This window comes from Pristiophorus japonicus, chromosome 1 (assembly GCF_044704955.1).
Source record: "Pristiophorus japonicus isolate sPriJap1 chromosome 1, sPriJap1.hap1, whole genome shotgun sequence".
NCBI lineage: Eukaryota > Metazoa > Chordata > Chondrichthyes > Pristiophoridae > Pristiophorus > Pristiophorus japonicus.
The window spans coordinates 297,308,467-297,327,879 of NC_091977.1; the positions used below are offsets into that span (position 1 = coordinate 297,308,467).

A 19,413-nucleotide genomic window follows, 5' to 3' on the forward strand; every position below is an offset into this window, starting at 1 on the left:
AAGTATCGGTGAACTATTCAACCATTGAGCCCTTATTACCAAGCCTGCTCTTTTCCTGAAATGATGTTCAGATATACACACTTTCTAGTGGAACACTGGATAAAGATCAGAAGCAGAAAATATTGGCCAGCTATCCTCCCACTCCCAAAGCCAAAAAACTCCCAAAATGAAGTGCCGGGCTGCACGATGGCGGCCCGGACCATGTCAGGGCTGCCATCGTAGAGCCAACCCGAGAGTCGGCAGGGAAAAAAAGATGGCGGCCCAGGGCACTGGCTTTCGCTTTCGGGAGGCCCAGAGAGTGGACGTGATGTTGACATCCGCTCGCGCCAGTCTCGCGGACCCCAGGGCAAATTTTCCCCGCAGGGCGCTAAGGGATCGTTGCATGGCGGTGAGGGGTCACCGTGCACGGCGATGACGCCATCACTGGCTGCAAACTCCCGGGCACCACCTCCCCCCTCCCCCCCCACAGGCGAAAAGTCTCCTCCACCCCGTTAGTGCCCACCGGAGGTGCCAACGGGGCTAAAAAAAAGGGCAATTTCGCCCCCAAGGTCTTTGGAAAGAGGGGCTATCAGTAGGATGAGTGAGCAGGCAATAGAAACGCTCTCGGTAGAATTGAGGAATAGAAAAGGATGAAAGACTTTGGTGGGATTTGTCTACAGACCTCCTGATAGCAGTGTAGAAGTAGTGGGATGCATAAACATGAAGATCAGAGAAGCTTGTTGCAAAAACAGAGTGGTAATAATGGGAGACTTTAATTTTCACGTAGACTGGGAGAAGCACAACAGCTTGAATTCCAAAGGCGACAAATTTTTTGAGAGCATTTGAGATAATTTTCTGGAACAATGTGTTTTTGAACCAACAAGAGAACAGGCCATAATAGATTGTGCACTGAGTTATGAGTTTGAATTAGTCAATAATCAAGAACAACTTGTATTTTTACAGTGCCTTTAATGTATTTACACACCGAGCCACTTAAGGAGACATAAGGGCAAATGAGGTAGGTTTTAAGGTGCATCTTAAAGTAGGAGAGAGTCAGAGACGCGGAGACGTTTAGGGAGGGAATTCCAGAGCTTCGGGCCTTGGCAGTTGGTGGACCTTGGCCACCAATGGTGGAGTGATTAAAATCAGGGATGCTTATGAGGTCAAAGTTGGAGGAGTGCAAATATCTCGGAAGGTTGTAGGGCTGGGGGAGATTAGAGTTATCGAGGGGTGAAGCCATGGAGGGATTTGAAAACAAGGATTATGGATTTTAAAATCGAGGCGTTGCTTAACCGGAAGCTAATGTAGGTCAACGAGCACAGGGGTGATGGCTGAACGGAATTTGGTGCGAGTTAGGACTCAAGCAGCAGACTTTTGGATGACCTCAAGTTTAGGGAGGGTAGAAAGTGGGAAGCCGGTCAGGAATGCATTGGAATAGTCACGTTTAGAGGCAACAAAGTGAATGAGGGTTTCAGCAGCAGATGAGCTGAGGCAGGGATGGAGTTGGGCGATGTTATGGAGGTGGAAATAGGCTGTTTTAGTGATGGTGTAGATATATGGTCAGAAGCTCATCTCAGGGTCAAATATGACAGCAAGGTTGAGAACAGTCTGTTTCAGCCTCAGACAGTTGCCAGGGAGAGGATGGAATCGATGGCTTGAGAACGGAGTTTGTGGCGGGGACCGAAGACAATGGCTAACAGTGACTACAATATGATTGAATTCGATATTGGGTTTGAGAGGGAGATGGGTGAGTCACAAATAAGATTTTAAATTTAGCTATAGAAGATTAAGGGGTGATCTAATTGAGGTGTTTAAGATGATTGAAGGACTTGATAGGGGTAGATAGAAACTATTTCCCCTGGTGAGAATCCAGAACAACGCGGCATAACCTTAAAATTAGAGCGCGACCGTTCAGGGGTGATGTCAGGAAACCTCTTCACACAAAGGGTAGTGAAAATCTGGAACTCTCTCCCCTAAAAAGCTGTTGAGGCAGGGGATTAACTGAAAATTTTAAAACTAAGATTGATATTTGTTAGACAAGGGTATTAAGGGTTACAGAACCAAGACAGATGGATGGAGTTAAAATACAGATCAGCCATAATCTAATTGAATGGCAGAACAGGCTCGCGGAGTTGAATGGCCTCCTCCTATTCCTATGTTCCTTGCTGGTTACAAAATATATTTCCTGACGGAAAAATAGTTGAGACAAGTCACCCACTCCATGTAGGCAACCACTAATACTGATTTAAAGGACCAGTGTCACCTCTCTACAATTGCTCAGAAGGCTTTCCGGTTCTGTTGACAAACATGTGACGAACAACAGAATCAGCATTGGAAAAATCTCACGTTTCAAAAACACTGCCATGTTACTTGTAAATGTGGTATCATCATGACACAAAACTCTTTCAGGTTTTCACAGCTCAAAAGCACGGATGACCTTTCCCTTTAACTGTAGATTGAAAAAAATATATAATCCAAAATGACATCATAACTTTAAGATTAAAAATAAGTAGTTTGTAACTATTTCATTGCTGCACCTTTAAATGCCAATTTGTTTTCTCCAACATTACAATACCGTTGTACTGAGAAGCTGCCCACCCCCCATTCGCAGTGAAACTAAGAACTCATTTATATAGGAAAATTGATGCTATTGTGTGAGGAAACAATGGAACAGTTTAATTTAATCAGTTTGGAAAACATCATTTTAACAACATCTTTGTGCATCAGCATGAATTTGTAAACGTGATCAATCTCACCCAATAGTTATGAAAGATACAGGTTTAAAAGTGGCTGACTTGTCATCACTACTTTCCTTGAGATTCAAAGCTTTCAAAAATGAATTTCACAAATAGTAGTGTATTGTCCTTTGATTTTCCTCATACAATATAACGTTAAAATCTCTATTCCTGTTATTACAGGAAGGTACATGCATATTATTATATTAAAATTAACTAATAAAATATTTGAAGAGATTCACTGACATAATTGTTATCTCACTAATACACTACAAACAGAGAAAGTGATTCTTATCTTGAGAACTACTGATTGGAATTCTACACTTGTAAACCTTCGGATTACCTTGTCCAATGTACAAATGGAAACCGTCACACAAGAGACACACAATTTAAAAAGGGAGCACTGTCCCCATTTTGGACAAAATGCAAAAAACACATTTTAGCAATATACTCGCAAACAAAATCCCAGTAAATATCTTGCTTATTTTCAAGCCAAAATGTTATAGAAAGTTTACACAGCATAGCTACATAGCATAAGCTGGCCATGGTGATGTCTTCCTACCCAGAATGCAGTGAAGACAGAAGAGCAACATTATAAGCAACATGCAGTTCAAAAACTTGCCGAAGGAATTTGTTTGCAGGTAGACTACAGAAACCAATTACTTTTTAAATGACTAGTGTTTCTCCTTTAATGTTGTATGCCAACATACAGCACTTATTCATAGCATTCGAAGAAGCAATTCAGTACTTGCAACACTAATATGAACGTAACCAGGCAGGTACTAATACAAAGACGTTTCTTGTTGGCAGTTTGGCCACCAATTATTATCTGAATACTCAGTAACAGAGCTTTATAAATTAGATGTGACTTCAGTCACAAACAGAGCTGCCAATCTCTGAGACTGAGCTGTGGGCATGTGATTCTCAACTTACCCACTGGTCTACCGATTAAAAAGTCAAGCATTATTAATTGAATGCTGATTGATGTGAGATATAACTGTGGCAAGAAAAGCTTTTATCTGCATCCAATGACAGCGCTAAATTTAAGTGCTATGTAGAAGCTTTCTCTACACCAATCCATTTACCCCATTAGGTTTCTGAACTATAACTTCTGAATTGTTTTCCCTGTTGCACCAGTGCGTATCCCAGTCTGTCTATCCTCAGTCCATATTCTATGCGAGACCGTCCCATTAGTAAGTTGCTGTTTGGGACTATGGCCCTTGAGAAGTAGTGAGTGAGTAGCGCTGGGTTAAATTGTCACACTAAGACATATGAACATGTTATAAACTGTTTGATTGATCTGGCAGATTAGACTTGAAAGAAAACAAAAGATTTGTTTAGGATGCAGATACACTCTACCATTATTACATCATGAATAAAGAAACCAATCATTTGTGTGTTATAATGAGGCAAGCACTACAGTAAATATCCTATGAACGATAATATATTAAAAATCTTACATCTACATGCACTTATTCCTGTGCCAATTTTTTCCATGATAAATTCCTATGTCCACATTTATAATGGACTCTGCCCATGTAAACTTATCACACGATAATTACAACCTCCCACAAGTGGTGGCACTGTAGCTTTGTCTCTCTCAGCATGTATTACAGAGAGACTCCGACGCTTCAACCAACTCTACTTCCCAAATTGCTGCAAGTTTTGTTATTTAACTATAAATAATATAAAATCAAGGTATTATATAAAAACAAGTACAGACTTTAAAATGGAGACTGAATTGTGTCTGCGTGCCCTGGTCCAATTATCTCTTGCTCACTTCACCTGAAGACTACACTTGCTCTCGACTCCCTGGGCAAAACTTTCAACTTCGGCAATGGAAAAGAAAAGGAAGCAAGTTGTATAATGGGCGGCCTATCCACTACTGCCAGTTTTACACCCCCGCTGAAGTTGAAGGTTTCACCCAGTGTGCAATGTCACGGGGAGCGACCAGTATAGCATAAAGTGTGACATGAAAATATTGTCAGTGAAGCTCCAGCAGCCTTATGACAGAGAGTTTTATAATAGGGGTGCAGAATAATCCTGATTGTTTTTCCTCTATAATTCTTTAAACTTATATTTGCCAGATTATGGCTTCATCTAACTGAAGTTTAGCAGAAGGCAGCTCCAGCTCCAATAAATGAGTACCCCCATCATCAGGAATTGGATCTCACATTTATAATAGACCCACTCTTTTCATTCTAACAACACTGCGATCGATTAACTCCCATATACTTAGAGTATTAACGCTCTCATACAAGGGCTATAACATAAACATTCACCTGACTGACTTCTGCTTACTTTTAACAACATTGGCAACTTTGCTTTCTCTCAGTGGGATGAAGAGTAACTGGCGTTTGATTTGCAAGGACATGTCTCTCACAGACGCAAGTATCTGCTCGCTTCCAGTTCTGCGATTAAGAGACATAAGGCTACAAGTCCTTCTTCAATAGAAATAAAATCAAAGCCGTATAAACTACTTCCTTGTCTCTAGTTCAAATTTAAAATATCAAATATCTAAGAAATTTCTGATCAAAGTAAATACAATTATTGTAACAATACATTCACACAGCTGAAAAAAAAGGTTCTGTAATATTTCCAAACACAGTGTTTAATTAAACAGTCATTTACAAATTCAGAATTAAAAAGCAAACAGGGCTAAAAGATGGCAGATTTGGCCATGAAGAGGTGACCGAGCCACCGGTGATGTAATGGCAGGAAGCAGAAACACAGCCACACTAAAATGTCATTTTCTTCATTTTGGAATTAGAATTGACCAGCAGTGCTGGGATCACACTGAAGGAGACGGACGATGGAAGGATCACTTTTAGCACCTCGGATGAACTCTTCAAGGGATAGCTTTCCTAGAATAAAAGAAGAAGAATTTCTAACATAAGTCATTAAGATGCATCAAACTGACTGGAAGAGTGGAAAGTACAGATGAACGGACAGATGCTGTATAGTGAAGTACTGATTATTCCGAGCACAATCTTTTAAGTAACGTTTTTAATAAAACTGTTTGAAAAAATGTATCAGAACAGTCACTCTGTTTCGCTGAGCAGCGTCAGTCATAACTATGTATTTCAGGAAAATCCTTTCCATCATTGAACTGCAAAAATAGGTACTCAAATCTTATTTCACCTCTCACCCCATGTTGCCACATGGTCCCAATACCATGAATCAATCCAGATCACCAGCAGGGCATTTCCAAGTGAAATATCTTGCCTGTTAAGAATGAGGGAGAAGGCCTCTCCTGATGCCCAAGTAGGTCTATGCACTGTAGGGCTAGGTACTGAATTATACTAGATGTGCAACCACATATAAAGAGTTGGGGGAAACATCAGGAGTAATTATGGGTTTGGAGGAAGAAAAAAAGGGAGCTATAACCCATATCAAAATATGTTAGGCAGATGTTCCCCTCATCCTCATGTCTCCTCCTCATGGTTGCAATTGTGATGATTTAGCTGACCATTGTATTATATATTTCATATCATCGTAGATATATGGGGTAAATGTGTTTTAAAAATAACCACAGTTAGGATGGAAGCTGCTTTTTCCTACTCAACTTCAAAATGCAGAGCAGATGTTGAAAATGACAGGCAGGTTCTTTGAGCTGCAGATTAATCAAGATAGAGAAATGTGGTTTTGAGATGCTGATCAAATTATTGGTCATTTTAAAGACAATGGGTACTTTATTTATAGATTCTAAATCATGCCAGTCAGGCATAGATGTGGTTTCAGTTGCTGGGAAATGTTAAATTATGTAAGTTTACAGACAAATTTTTTACATCTAAATGGCTGAACCATCAAGGGGACTTTACTTAAATGTAGGTTGTTTAATACATCAATCCAATTTTCTCATTAGCATGGAATGCAAAAAGATGATTGATTGACTGTATGTTGGCCTGGAATATATACGGCACCTTTTTTCACCATCTTCAGTTCAGTTTCTGGAATTGACATTGAACTTCATGGGCCAATATGAGATTGTGTTACCCACGTACAGAATCACATCAGTGAAAGTTTATGAAAGATTATTTTATCAAAATACCTTACTGTGTAATAAATTGTTTACAAAATGCATTCTGGAAAGGATATTTTAATTCCTGTGGCTATTTTGTTATTATTTTCTACTATCAGCAACATGTTGCTTCAGTCCACTTCTGTTTAATTATCTTAAATTTAAAAAATGATCATTAGTTTTAGCCTGAAAGTGATGTTCTGAGTCTGTGGTATTTACTGTCTTACATAGTAGACAGGAAAAAGCATGGGGTATTCCACATGGGTGCATTATACCATAGTTAAGTTAGTCCTACAACATGCTATGCTACTCAGACCACAATTAAGGATGCAAGTTTCAGATCGTTGGACAGTTTATCTATTTATAAAAATACTTTTCTGCTGAGAATGCAAGGTAAAAGTTGGAGGAGAAGGCCAAAATCGTAACAGTGCTCATGAAAAAAATCAGATAAATTACCCCTTTGGTCTCAGATCTGTACAGAGTTAGCTGTTCTCTGCAGCATTAGATGCGGGGGACAACCTTTGTGTCCCAAACTAGGGAGAGGAAAAAGATAGCCAGGTTTCCTGCTCCTGATCTTGCTAGAAGTGCATCTATATGGATGGCTCATGGAGTAAGCATCAAGCTCACCTGTGATATTAATCCTTAAACATACAGGGCGAGAATTTACAAACAATAAGCCAGCCCCCAATTGCCGCCCAAAATAACGCTAAGATTCCCAAAATTATCGCCGGTGAAAAATTCCCCCCAAAAAAGAAAAAAATCCGCCCAGTGAAAAAAATGGGCATTGCACCCCGATTCTTGGCGAAAAAATGGAATCTTAGGCTGATTGGACGGTTCTTAAAGAAAATGGGCGATAATTAATAAATTTACACCCGAGGCTGCTAGGAGGAGAAAAACAAAAACAATTTTTTTCAAAAAACATAAAATAAAAAAATCATAAAAACATTCTCAAGACCCTTTTCGCTTAAATCACTACAGAGAATTTAAAAATAATTAGTAAAAAACCAATTACTTACCTTTTTCTTATAGGGCTACTTACCTACCGCCAAAGCTCCGCTGATTCTCGTGGGTGGCTTTTAATCCCCAACTTACCTATGGGTCACCGCTGAGCCAAAAATCACGCCAGGACGATCTGAAGACGCTGTACGCCGGCAGTCTGCTCCCCAGCAGTACTTTGAAACTGCTGGCGGAACTCAGCTGGGGAATTTTGCGCCGACCTGGTTCTCGCCCAAAACGGCCAATACCGCTGAGAAACCAGGCGGTGAAGCACTAGAAATTACAGTCTGATAACACTTGCAGTGTGACACTCTCTGATTTGTAAAGGATGCATAGAGTTCCAAAGGCATCTGGTCTTGGATGATCTCAGCTGGGGTGTGCTCATGATTGGAATCAGCGAAGGTTCCCATTCCTGATTGCTCTTCAGTGGCCCCTGCTGGAAAGGGTTCATGTGTGCACAATGGATGAGGGCATGAGTATGGGCCAGTACTTTTCCCCATGATTGACTAGCCTGCCAATGCTCAAAGGCTCATACATGAAAAAAAGTCCACTTGAGCTGCTACTAAAAAGGGTTCTGTAGTACCGAACCTCTTCAGGATAGCATTCGGAATAAGGTGGACGAATTAACTGCGCAGATAGCTGTTAACGGGTATGATGTAATTGGGATTACAGATACATGGCTCCAGGGTAACCAAGGCTGGGAACTCAACATCCAGGGGTATTCAACATTCAGGAAGGATAGACAGGGAGGAAAAGGAGGTGGGGTAGCGTTGTTGGTTAAAGAGGAGGTTAACGCAATAGTAAGAAAGGACATTAGCTTGGATGATGTGGAATCTATATGGGTAGAGCTGTGAAACACCAAAGGGCAGAAAACGTTAGTGGGAGTTGTGTACAGACCACCAAACAGTAGTAGGGTGGTTAGGGATGGCACCAACAGGAAATTAGCGTGCAATAAGGGTACAGCAGTTATCATGGGTGACTTTAACCTACATATTGATTGGGCTAACCAAACTGGTAGCAATACTGTGGAGGAGGATTTCCTGGAGTGTATCAGGGATGGTTTTCTAGACCAATATGTCGAGGAACCAACTAGAGAACAGGCCATCCTAGACTGGATCTTGTGTAACGAGATAGGATTAATTAGCAATCTTGTCGTGCGAGGCCCCTTGGGGAATAGTGACCATAATATGGTAGAATTCTTCATTAAGATGGAGAACGACACAGTTAATTCAGAGACTACGGTCCTGAACTTAAAGAAAGGAAACTTCGATGGTATGAGACGTAATTTGCCTCGGATAGACTGGCGAATGAGTCTTAAAGGGTTGACAATGGATAAGCAATGGCAGACATTTAAAGATCACATGGATGAATTACAACTATTGTACATCCCTGTCTGGCATAAAAATAAAACAGGAAAGCTGGCTCAACCGTGGCTAACAAGGGAAATTAGGGATAGTGTTAAATCCAAGGAAGAGGCATATAAATTGGCCAGAAAAAGCAGCAAACCTGAGGACTGGGAGAAATTTAGAATTTAGCAGAGGAGGACTAAGGGTTTAATTAGGAGGGAGAAAATAGAGTATGAGAATAAGCTTGCAGGGAACATTAAAACTGACTGCAAACGCTTCTATAGATATGTGAATAGAAAAAGATTAGTGAAGACTAATGTAAGTCCCTTGCAGTCAGAATCAGGTGAATTCATAATGGGAACAAGGAAATGGCAGACCATTTGAACAAATACTTTGGTCTGTCTTCACTAAGGAAGACATGAATAACTTCCCGAAAATACTAGAGGACCGAGGGTCGAGCGAGAAGGAGGAAGTGAGGGAACTGAGGGAAATCCTTATTCGTCAGTAAATGGTGTTAGGGAAACTGATGGGACTGAAGGCCGATAAATCCCCAAGGCCCTATAGTCTGCATCCCAGAGTACTTAAGGAAGTGGCCCTAGAAATAGTGATGCATTGATGATCATTTTCCAAAATTTCATGGACTCTGGATCAGTACATTTGGATTGGAAGGTAGCTAATATAACTCCACTTTTAAAAAAAAGAGGGAGAGAAAACAGGGAATTATAGACCGGTTAGCCTGACATCGGTGGTGGGGAAAATGCTGGAATCAATTATTAAAGATGTAATAGCAGCGCATTTGGAAAGCAGTGACAGGATCAGTCCAAGTCAGCATGGATTTATGAAAGGGAAATCATGCTTGACAAATCTTCTAGAGTTTTTCGAAGATCTAACTAGTAGAGTTGCTAAGGGAGAACCGGTGGATGTGGTGTATTTGGACTTCAAAAGGCTTTTGACAAGGTCCCACACAAGAGATTAGTGTGCAAAATTAAGGCACATTGAATTGGGAGTAATGTATTGACGTGAATAGAAAACTGGTTGGCAGACAGGAAGCAAAGAGTGAGAATAAACGGGTCCTTTTCAGAATGGCAGGCAGTGACTAGTTGGGTATCGCAAGGTTCAGTGCTGGGCCCCCAGCTATTTACAATATACATCAATGATTTGGACGAAGGAATTGAATGTAATATCTCCAAGTTTGCAGATGACACTAAGCTGGGTGGCAATGTGAGCTGTGAGGAGGATGCCAAGAGGCTGCAAGGTGACTTGGACAGGTTAGGTGAATGGGCAAATGCATGGCAGATGCAGTATAATGTGGATAAATGTGAGGTTATCCACTTTGGTGGCAAAAACAGGAAGGCAGATTATCTGAATGGTGACAGATTAGTAAGAGGGGAGGTGCAACGAGACCTGGGTGTCATGGTACATCAGTCACTGAAGGTAGGCATGCAGGTACAGCAGGCAGTTAAGAAAGCAAATGGCATGCTGGCCTTCATAGCGAGAGGATTTGAGTATAGGAGCAGGGAGGTCTTGCTGCCGTTGTACAGGGCCTTGGTGAGGCCACACCTTGAGTATTGTGTGCAGTTTTGATCTCCTAATCTGAGGAAGGATGTGCTTGCTATTGAGGGAGTGCAGCGAAGGGTCACCAGACTGATTCCCGGGATGGCAAGACTGACGTATGAAGAAAGACTCAATCGGCTAGGCTTATACTCACTGTAATTTAGAAGAATGAGAGGGGATCTCATAGAAACATATAAAATTATGACGGGACTGGACAAGTTAGATGCAGGAAGAATGTTCCCGGTATAGGGGAAGTCCAGAACCAGGAATCACAGTCTAAGGATGAGGGGTAAGCCATGGCTGATCTTCTACACCTCAACTCCACTTTCCTGCACTATCCCCATATCCCTTGATTCCCTTAATATCCCCCAAATTATCAATTTAACATAGTTACGGTTAACTTTTGTTTTCCTTTTTCTTAAATACAATGCACTCTCGGAGCTGTATAAGAAGCTTGTTATAAAAGGGGTGTGCTATTAAAAGTCAGCATATTCTGTTAGCACTCTATTAAAAACAGAGCCATAGACAACAGGTTATAATTTCCAACCGGCACTGCTTCTGTACCAATGCTGAATATGCTTGTACTAAATTCCTTTCATTCCTTTTTAATTGTGGTATTAATCAAGTTATTTTAAGTGTTTGTATGTATCCCAGTGTGAATGCAAGAGAAGATTATAATGATGGGCTACTGTTTGAAGACATTTTGTAAGAGTTAAAAACTGGAGATAATGGAAAAGGAAGTCCGAGGGAGAACCCATGAACTCACCATCACGGTTGGTGTCCATCTGTCTGAAGATTTTTTCTGTCCTTTTCTCAGGTGTCGACTCATCTTCTGGCATCTTCATCACAGAAGAAACCATCTTATAGATTGCCTATATAAAATTAAAGGTACATCAAGCAGTTTTGTATCAACATGAGCTATTATTCAACAGCTACTGCAGAGTTTGAATATTAACCTAGTTTGTGGTTTATGCCTTAGGTGTGCAAAATCTGAATCTTCATATTCCTTCCTGAGGCTAAGAAAGTATGAAGATGATCTGCTCCGTTACAAGTTTCGGGCCAGCCTTTCGGTTCAGTGAGGCTGGTCATTCCCATAAGCAGTCCAAGTGGCTTGCATTCAGGAATGTGCCAGTATTGCCCAATACCAAATTATACAATAGTGAAACCTAGGAGTGTAACAATAGTACCCCTTCATGATCTGAACTGAATGTCATGTCTTCACACATACGCTCAAGTGCGATTCTCCAATCTTTTTAAACACTTTAGTGAGACGAGGCCAGATGTGAATATAAAAACAACCATATTATATCAGAAGGTATTTGAAGTCCAAATTCATTTCAAATGGCTTTTTAGTCAATAAGTCAGCAGGGGCTAGACTTTCCGCTTTGCTGCTTATTGCCCAAAAAATGGGCGATGTTCCAGCCTTGGCGATGTGTCAGCCTTCATGATCGCTGGCACATCACCCATTTTTTGGATCGTGATTTTCGTCTCGGCTATAGGCCAGCAAAGTGAAATGGGTGAAGCGATAGGCCAGCGATGTTACGTGGGCCCAGCGATAGGCCAGTGATGTGGAAGGCCAAAGCTTCCCTATTTTTTTTGGTGGACAGCTTTTCCCGCGTTTCAGGTCAGGGGTCATCCACACATGCGCAGAAGGCCGTTGCGGGGTGGGGGGAAGAGAGAGAGAGAGAGAGAGAGAGAGAGTGAGAGTGTGTGTGTAGAGAAAGGAGAGGAGGAAAGAGAGTGAGAGAGAAGAGAAAGAGTAAAAAGAATTAAATTAAAGAGATTAGAAGAGATTTGAAAAATAGATAAATAAAACAAAGAGAGAGAGATTTAAAAGATAAAAAGATAAATAAAAGATATAGAACATCATGTCCTCATCGGATAGTGTGGAGGGGGGTCGGAAGAGGGCAAGGCCTTTTTCCGACGAGCCCAATGAGGCCCTCGTCCAGGAGGTGCACTCCCGGTGGGTCGAATTAACGCAGGGTGGCAGTGGGAAACCTCCACCCTGGGCCTACAGAAAGATTTAGGCCCAAATATCGGACATCGCCTCCTCGGTGTCCCATGAGGCAAGGGGGCCTGACCAGTACAGAAAACACTGGCGTCAGCAAGAGTAAGTACAGATTTTATATTGTATTGATGAAGATTGCAATTATAATAGTAAATCTCCTGGATTTAATTAATTGTTGTAAATTATTTACATATATAACATAAATGCATACATGCATACACACATATATATATATATATATATATATATTCCCTGCTAGTGTCTGGACAGGGCTATGAACCTGTGCCCTTTTTAAGTCTCTCTGGCTGCTGCAGTATAGAGAGATATTTGTGTCAAGCTGTGGCTCCCAAACACACTGAGCTTTGTTACAACCGTGCATCAATTGTTGATCCTATTTGCATGTAACGTTTGAAACTGTTGTGTTTCCATACTACCTAGTCAGTCAATTAGCTTATGCCATGCTCTTTTCATGTTTGCAGAGGAAGATATCTAACAACTGCAGCGAGCAGAGGTGCACTGCTCAGCTGCAACCCCTCACTGACCTTCAGGAAAGTGCAGCCGCGCTTGTGGGCCAGCAAAGTCGGTCGGCCACCACCCGTGGTGTTGCGGAACCCTGCTATACGTCTCGTGAGTAATATGTCGAACAGTTTTAAAGTAATGTAACGTCCTGCAATTATAATGCAATATACGAATGTCATGCATGCAGCCTTTGTGCTACTCTCAGGTTGACAACATAAGAAGCAATAAGAGCAGGGGATGGTCATCTGGCCATCTGTCCCCTTCTCTTTTTGCTCCCCATAAACCCTCACTCCTTTATTCTGTCCATCTGCGACTGATGCAGCCGCAAAAGCTTTCTGGGGCAGTGAAATCCACATGATGCATTAATATGTAACGTCTCTCGGTAATGTGTACCCTTATGTTCTAATAAGCTCAATAAGCTCAAATGTGCTTTGAAGGTCAACCAGAGACGTCAGTGGAGGTTGCACCTGAAGAACAGGAGGAACAGGAGGAGGATGAGGAGACCACAGAACCAGGGGAGGAGGAGGAACATTTGGATCCCACAGAGTGGGATGAACCTGCAGCCACCATGGAGGTCACTATTGAGACAGAAGAGGCACCGGGACCAAGCAGCGTGCAACTGGCAACACCGAGGCGCATTATAGTGCGTAAGCTGACCCCACGGAGGTCGGGTCAGCAAGTTCAGCACTCGCCTCCTTGAAACGATTGGTTGGAGGGCTTGATCCCCCTGTGCGAGGAGACGGTTGCGATAAGTCGCGAGCAGCTTCAGGCTTTTAACCAGTTCACGCTGGACTTTGCACAGGTGTCGACTGAACATATGGAGGTCGCGAGGCAGACACTTGCAGAGTTGCGTGAACAAACCGCCGCCACCAATGCCTTGCAGCATGTGCTGTTGGCTGCGCACCTCGCTGCATCCCAAAGTGTCGTGCTCGGTCCGAGTACCAGCCCAGCACTCAAGCGAGTTAGGAGGAAGAACTTCCTTCTTACTTGGAAGACGATCCCCCCGCTTCGTCTCCCCTCCAACCACCCCCCCAACAGCTGATCGTGCCACCATCACCCCCACCACAGCAGGAAGTCTTTCCGTTGCCCGCTGCATGCCAGCGATGTCTTGGTATCTGGGGACCAAAACGGGCGGGGGAAGGATCTGGAGGGAAACGTGGCCACAGGTAGGAGGGGGGGGGGGTTGTTATTTTTATTGTTGTTATTACTGTTATTGTTGTATTTTTAAAAATCTTGTTACTGTTGGTTTATAGTTGGAGATAAGGGGGAGGGGAATGGGTGGGTGGAGGAGGGGGGGGTTGTTAAAAATGAATTTATTGAATTTAACAATTGTTGTACATTGTCTTACAATAACATAAGTTAAGTTAAGCTAAACATTAATGCAACTGTTGTACAACAATGGCCAGGCCAGAGCAGGCAAGGCTAAAACTTAACTCAGCGCAAATGCAACTGTTGTCTAACCGTAACTGTGACTGTCTCCAATGTAAGTTCATGCAAAGCGTTCATTTATGAGCTGCTGGTGCAACAGCTTTGCAGCCGCGTAACCCCCATGTGGTTTATCTGGTCTTCTGGGGAGGGGATGGGGAGGTGGGATCATGGATTCATCACCAGACTGATTGTCCTCCCCGAGGTCCTCACCAGCCTCCTTCATGTTCCTTGTCGTCTGCCTCTTCCACCTCCACTCCTTCTGGAGGTGGACCAGCAACCCCATTTGGCATTTGCTGTCCTCTCCTTATAGCTAGGTTATCCAACATACCACAATAAACTCAGCGGTGATACTGTAGGCTGCCACCAGAGTGGTCCAGGCATCTGCTCGACAATGTTGGGTGTAGTTATGTGGCTTTCATTGTAACGCTTCTCGGCTTCCGTCGGGATTATACAGGGGGCTCATGAGCCAACTGGCAAGACCATATCCTTTATTCCCCCAGCATCCAACCGTGATCTTCTAGCTGATTGACAAACAGGTCAGGGATAGCATTCTCACGCAGGATGTGCGCATCATGGATGCTGCCTGGAAATGTAGCATTTGCTGCCATGATAATTTGGTTGTGGTCGACAACGAGCTGCACATTCAGGGAGTGGAATCCCTTTCGGTTACAAAACACCTCTGGGTTCTGTAAAGGGGCTTTCAGAGCGATGTGCGTGCAGTCTATTGCTCCCTACACCTTGGGGAAATCTGCTATTCTCGAGAAACCCAAAGCCCTCCCGGTTTATGCCTCCCTGGTCATAGGGAAACTTATAAAGTCTATCCGGTGAGTGTAAAGGGCTTCAGTCATCTGTCGAATGGAGCAGTGTGTGGCGTGCTGAGAGATACCACAGCCAGCTGAAACCTGAAAGGATCCAGATGCATAGTGCCAGTAACCTTTACCTCAACGGGCAGTGTGGTCCTGATGGTGCTGGTAGGCTGCAGATCCCCCTTGATGAGCTGGCATATCTCATCGATGACCTCCTTCCGAAAGCGCAGTCTCCCAAGACGCGCATTTTCAGACAAGTTGAAGATTGCTTTTCCCTGTACGTTCGGCAGCTGTACGTTCGCCTCCTCCGCCTCCATTACTTTGCCACCTCTTGGATTGGCCCTTTCAGATGTCAGCGTGTGAGCAGTTACAAGTAATGGCAGAGAAGCTATAGGCCCCATCATTATCACTAATATTATCACTTGATATAAATACCCTTTCTAGTAATAAAATGCCAAATCTACCAAAATAAAAGCTATTATAATGATTAAATATAAGTATTAATGTGATTGGATCTATCAGTAAAAGACCCTAAAACAACTCACAAATATAAGCCCCTTTGTTCAAGCAGCTTCCTCCCTTCCTCTGACATTCAAAATGCGGAAGGCCCGGGAAAAGCAACTCTTCTCCGGCGATGTTCTCAGCGAGCGATCAGCCCGGCGATGTGCCGAAAGTTTCGCTGGGTGATGTGCGGACAATCATCTCGGCGATGTGAGCAGAAAGGTGGGTGACAATTTTCCGGCGATGTCCCAGCCTAATTTTCCATTTTTCAGTCAAAATGGGCGATAGCAGGCCATTTTGGGCGATATACGGGCACTAGGCCAAGATGTGAAGTGGAAAGTCTAGCCCTGGTGTTTCCGAGAGGCAAAGTCAAATGGCAACAATTCAACTGAAATTAAGTTGCTTTAATCTCACAGACAAGTCAATGTACAGAGTAACGGTTAGAATTAAATCTTGCCTTGACTCAACATGACAGAACCCTCGCGACAAGAAAAATAATGATATACACCACACTACTCCCATTAATGGGCTGACTTAACTTTGGTCTTCTGTTTGTGACTGGCTCTGGCCTCGAGTTGAGCATATTTTTGCTTGCTGGGCCAGGCTTCCTCTCCAGACCTGGTTGACTGACTGCCCAGGTGTGTCTATCTTCTTCTACATTCTCTGAGTATTCACAGGATGTGGAAGAGTGCGGTCATCACCTCCTTCCCCCATTCAAGGATTCGTCAGTAAGTCTGTCAACCAAACAAATCAAGGGCCTGTTCTTCCACAAGTCTATTCTCAGCAGACACCTCCATGCTGGGATCACTGGAATCGCTAAACTAACTTTTATTGTCTAATGCATTCTGGCTCAGGTGCTTCGTCTGAATTACAGTCCCCATCTCTGCTGTTGTGCGAATTTAACCCCTTGAGAGCTATATTTAACTCAATAGGAGCACGGAGGTGCAATCAGAAACCCTGGAATGTGACAAACCAGTTCGAAGTCTATTAAATAGCCCCTCGAGTGACACAACTGTTAATTTTTCCAGCGCAAGCTCTTATCACATTACTTATACCGTAGGACACTGATGCTCTTTTACGTGGCATCATTTCAATGATACAGACCTTTCTATCTTTCTATTCATCTTCCATGCTGCAGCCTGGGAATAGTACAGGCAGGTTGCAGATTCCTTTGCTCTGCTGCAGCTCGTTGCTCTTTATAGATCTGGTTCTTTGAATAAGAATGGAGAAGGAAAGGCTGCGGGAGAGAGATGGCCAAACAGCCACTAAGATTTCTTTGAGGCATTCTAAAGAATCTATTGCCCCATCTAAAATTAAAGGTTCAGATTCCTGTGATAAATCCAAAATTGGGTTTGATTTGGACTTGCTGGATTTTTCTTTAAAAAGGCAGTGGTGAGTGTGGTTTGAAAAGGAAAACTTCAGAGTGGTGCAATGGGAACGTTTCTGACGATGGCGCTGAATAGTGAGAATGTTGCCCTCTGGCTTGCTGTGTATGTGTGACCATGGGGGAGCTTGATGCCAACACTGGGTGATCATAAATATTTACTGTCCCCCTCTGACATATCTCTGCTCAATGACTACCATCAATTTGCCAAGAGTACAGATAACTTTAATATTTAGAACATAAAATGTATCCAAAATCTTCTTTAGCTATGAAATATAAACTGTACATGGTCCACTGGAATGAGTGGGTCAAATGTTTTTTCTCTCAATTCACAAGAGGTTTTTGAACAGCTTCAAAGGCAAAGCCTGATATAGAAACTGGTTTATATAAAGATCGCTGCCTGTAAACACTTTAAAGGAGATTACTTTAGGGATCAGAGTGGATGTAGTGTACTGTCAAGCTGATGACATCGTCACTATGGCGATGGCATGCAGCTGTTAAAGAGGTTGCAGTCAGCAATCAGAGGAATTAGGAGGGAGGCCCTCAGTTTAACCCTTTCAGTATCAAATGTCTTCTGCAGCTTGAGTTATGTGCTGTTCCAGTTATTTCCTCCACTTTTCCTTTTCTGGTTTCCCCAGGTCCTGCACTGTGCCCAGCTATGACAGTTGGAATGCAGCCTGTCCCCTAGGCCTCTGCAATTGCTGCTGTAAAGCCATTAAAGACTTGGATTAGATTTCACGATCACCAGATGTCTCAAAGCGCTTTACAGCCAATGAAGTACTTTTGGAGTGTAGTCACTGTTGTAATGTGGGAAACGCAGTAGCCAACTTGCGCGCAGCAAGCTCCTACAAACAGCAGTGTGATAATGACCGGATAATCTGTTTTTGTTATATTGATTGAGGGATAAATATTGGCCAGTACACCGAGGATAACTCCCCTGCACTTCCTTGTAATAGCGCCACAGGATCTTTTACATCCACTTGAGAGCGCAGACAGGAACTCAGTTTAACATCTCATCCGAAAGACGGCACCTCCAACAGTGCAACGCTTCCTCAGCACTGCACTGCAGTGTCAACCTAGATTTGTGTGCTCAAGTCCCTGGAGTGGATCTTGAACCCACAATCTTCTGACTCAGAGGTAAGAGCGCTATCCACTGAGCATGGCTAAGGGATTGGCAAAAGGAACCCCCAGGCAACTCAACCTCCCAACTGCACGCCTTGGGGTAAATTTTAACTATTGGGCCGCTGACTAACCGATAGTACGTTTGGGAGGCCCAGTCCATTTTGAGGGCATGGCCCCGTTACCAGGCCGCCAGTGAGCCGCGGATGCCAAGCGGGGGCCGCAGTGCTACTCGCCAGCTCTGGACCAGCTCTATATCGGGTGGCTCAGAGGTCTACCCAGCAAGCAGAAAAATAAGTCCGGGGAGGGGAAGCCTGAGCTGGTAGCAGCGCTCATTATTATTGTGGAGCCCTGAGGAACACTCCTGCTCCTCCTGGACCTACAAAGATAATTTCAACCTCACCTTTTCAGGCCTCTTCTGCTATATAGCCAGGTTTTACTGAGTCGAGCCCCACGGTGTATGCTGTGTACGGTCACCTGTTAACATGGCATTGGGGTCCTAGGTAACTCAATCATTAAGTTGACTGTAGGTACTATAAGATGAAGTGTATGCTTTGGCACTATTGCATGTACTAAATACTTAAACCTTTTGAGTGCTTAACATTTACTGTTCAAGAACCTTATTGATTATGAGGAATAGATAGAACATAATCATAAACAAATGCATCCTTTAATGCTCCCCAATTGCACAACTGAGATGGAAATTCATTATTCTACTATACAGGAATTGCTACATTTCCATTTTTGAGCAAACATGCTTTTGTACTTCATAAAGGGGAAGGAATTGGCAGCACTACTGCAAGGTAACTAATTTGAGTGAAATCTCTGACCTGGCTGTTGACAAGATATCATAATCTGCAGGTCCTTCTCTCGCCACCTCCCCCCACCACCCCAACACCACCACTCCCCCACCATACCCTTTTCAGCACCCAGAAATCGCATCAAATTTTGCTTCTTCACTTTGACCCAGATTAAATTGTTACATTTTTCAACAAGTTTCTGCCAAGTTCAATCTCA

At 43.0% G+C, this 19,413-nt stretch overlaps 1 protein-coding gene across 5 annotated transcripts in view; it reads right to left on the reverse strand.

Moving 5' to 3' along the window:
* Nucleotides 1–535: 535 nt before the first annotated feature.
* Nucleotides 536–19,413, reverse strand: part of LOC139271122 (neurocalcin-delta) — a 484,215-nt gene continuing 465,337 nt past the window's right edge. For all 5 annotated transcript variants that reach the window (XM_070888489.1, XM_070888488.1, XM_070888490.1 and 2 more), the window contains 2 exons: nt 11,398–11,503; nt 536–5,578 (listed from right to left, as the gene is read on the reverse strand). In XM_070888489.1, coding sequence (XP_070744590.1) covers nt 5,481–5,578; nt 11,398–11,503 — 204 coding nt within the window. In that variant the 3' untranslated portion in view covers nt 536–5,480. The remainder of the gene's footprint in view (nt 5,579–11,397; nt 11,504–19,413) is intronic.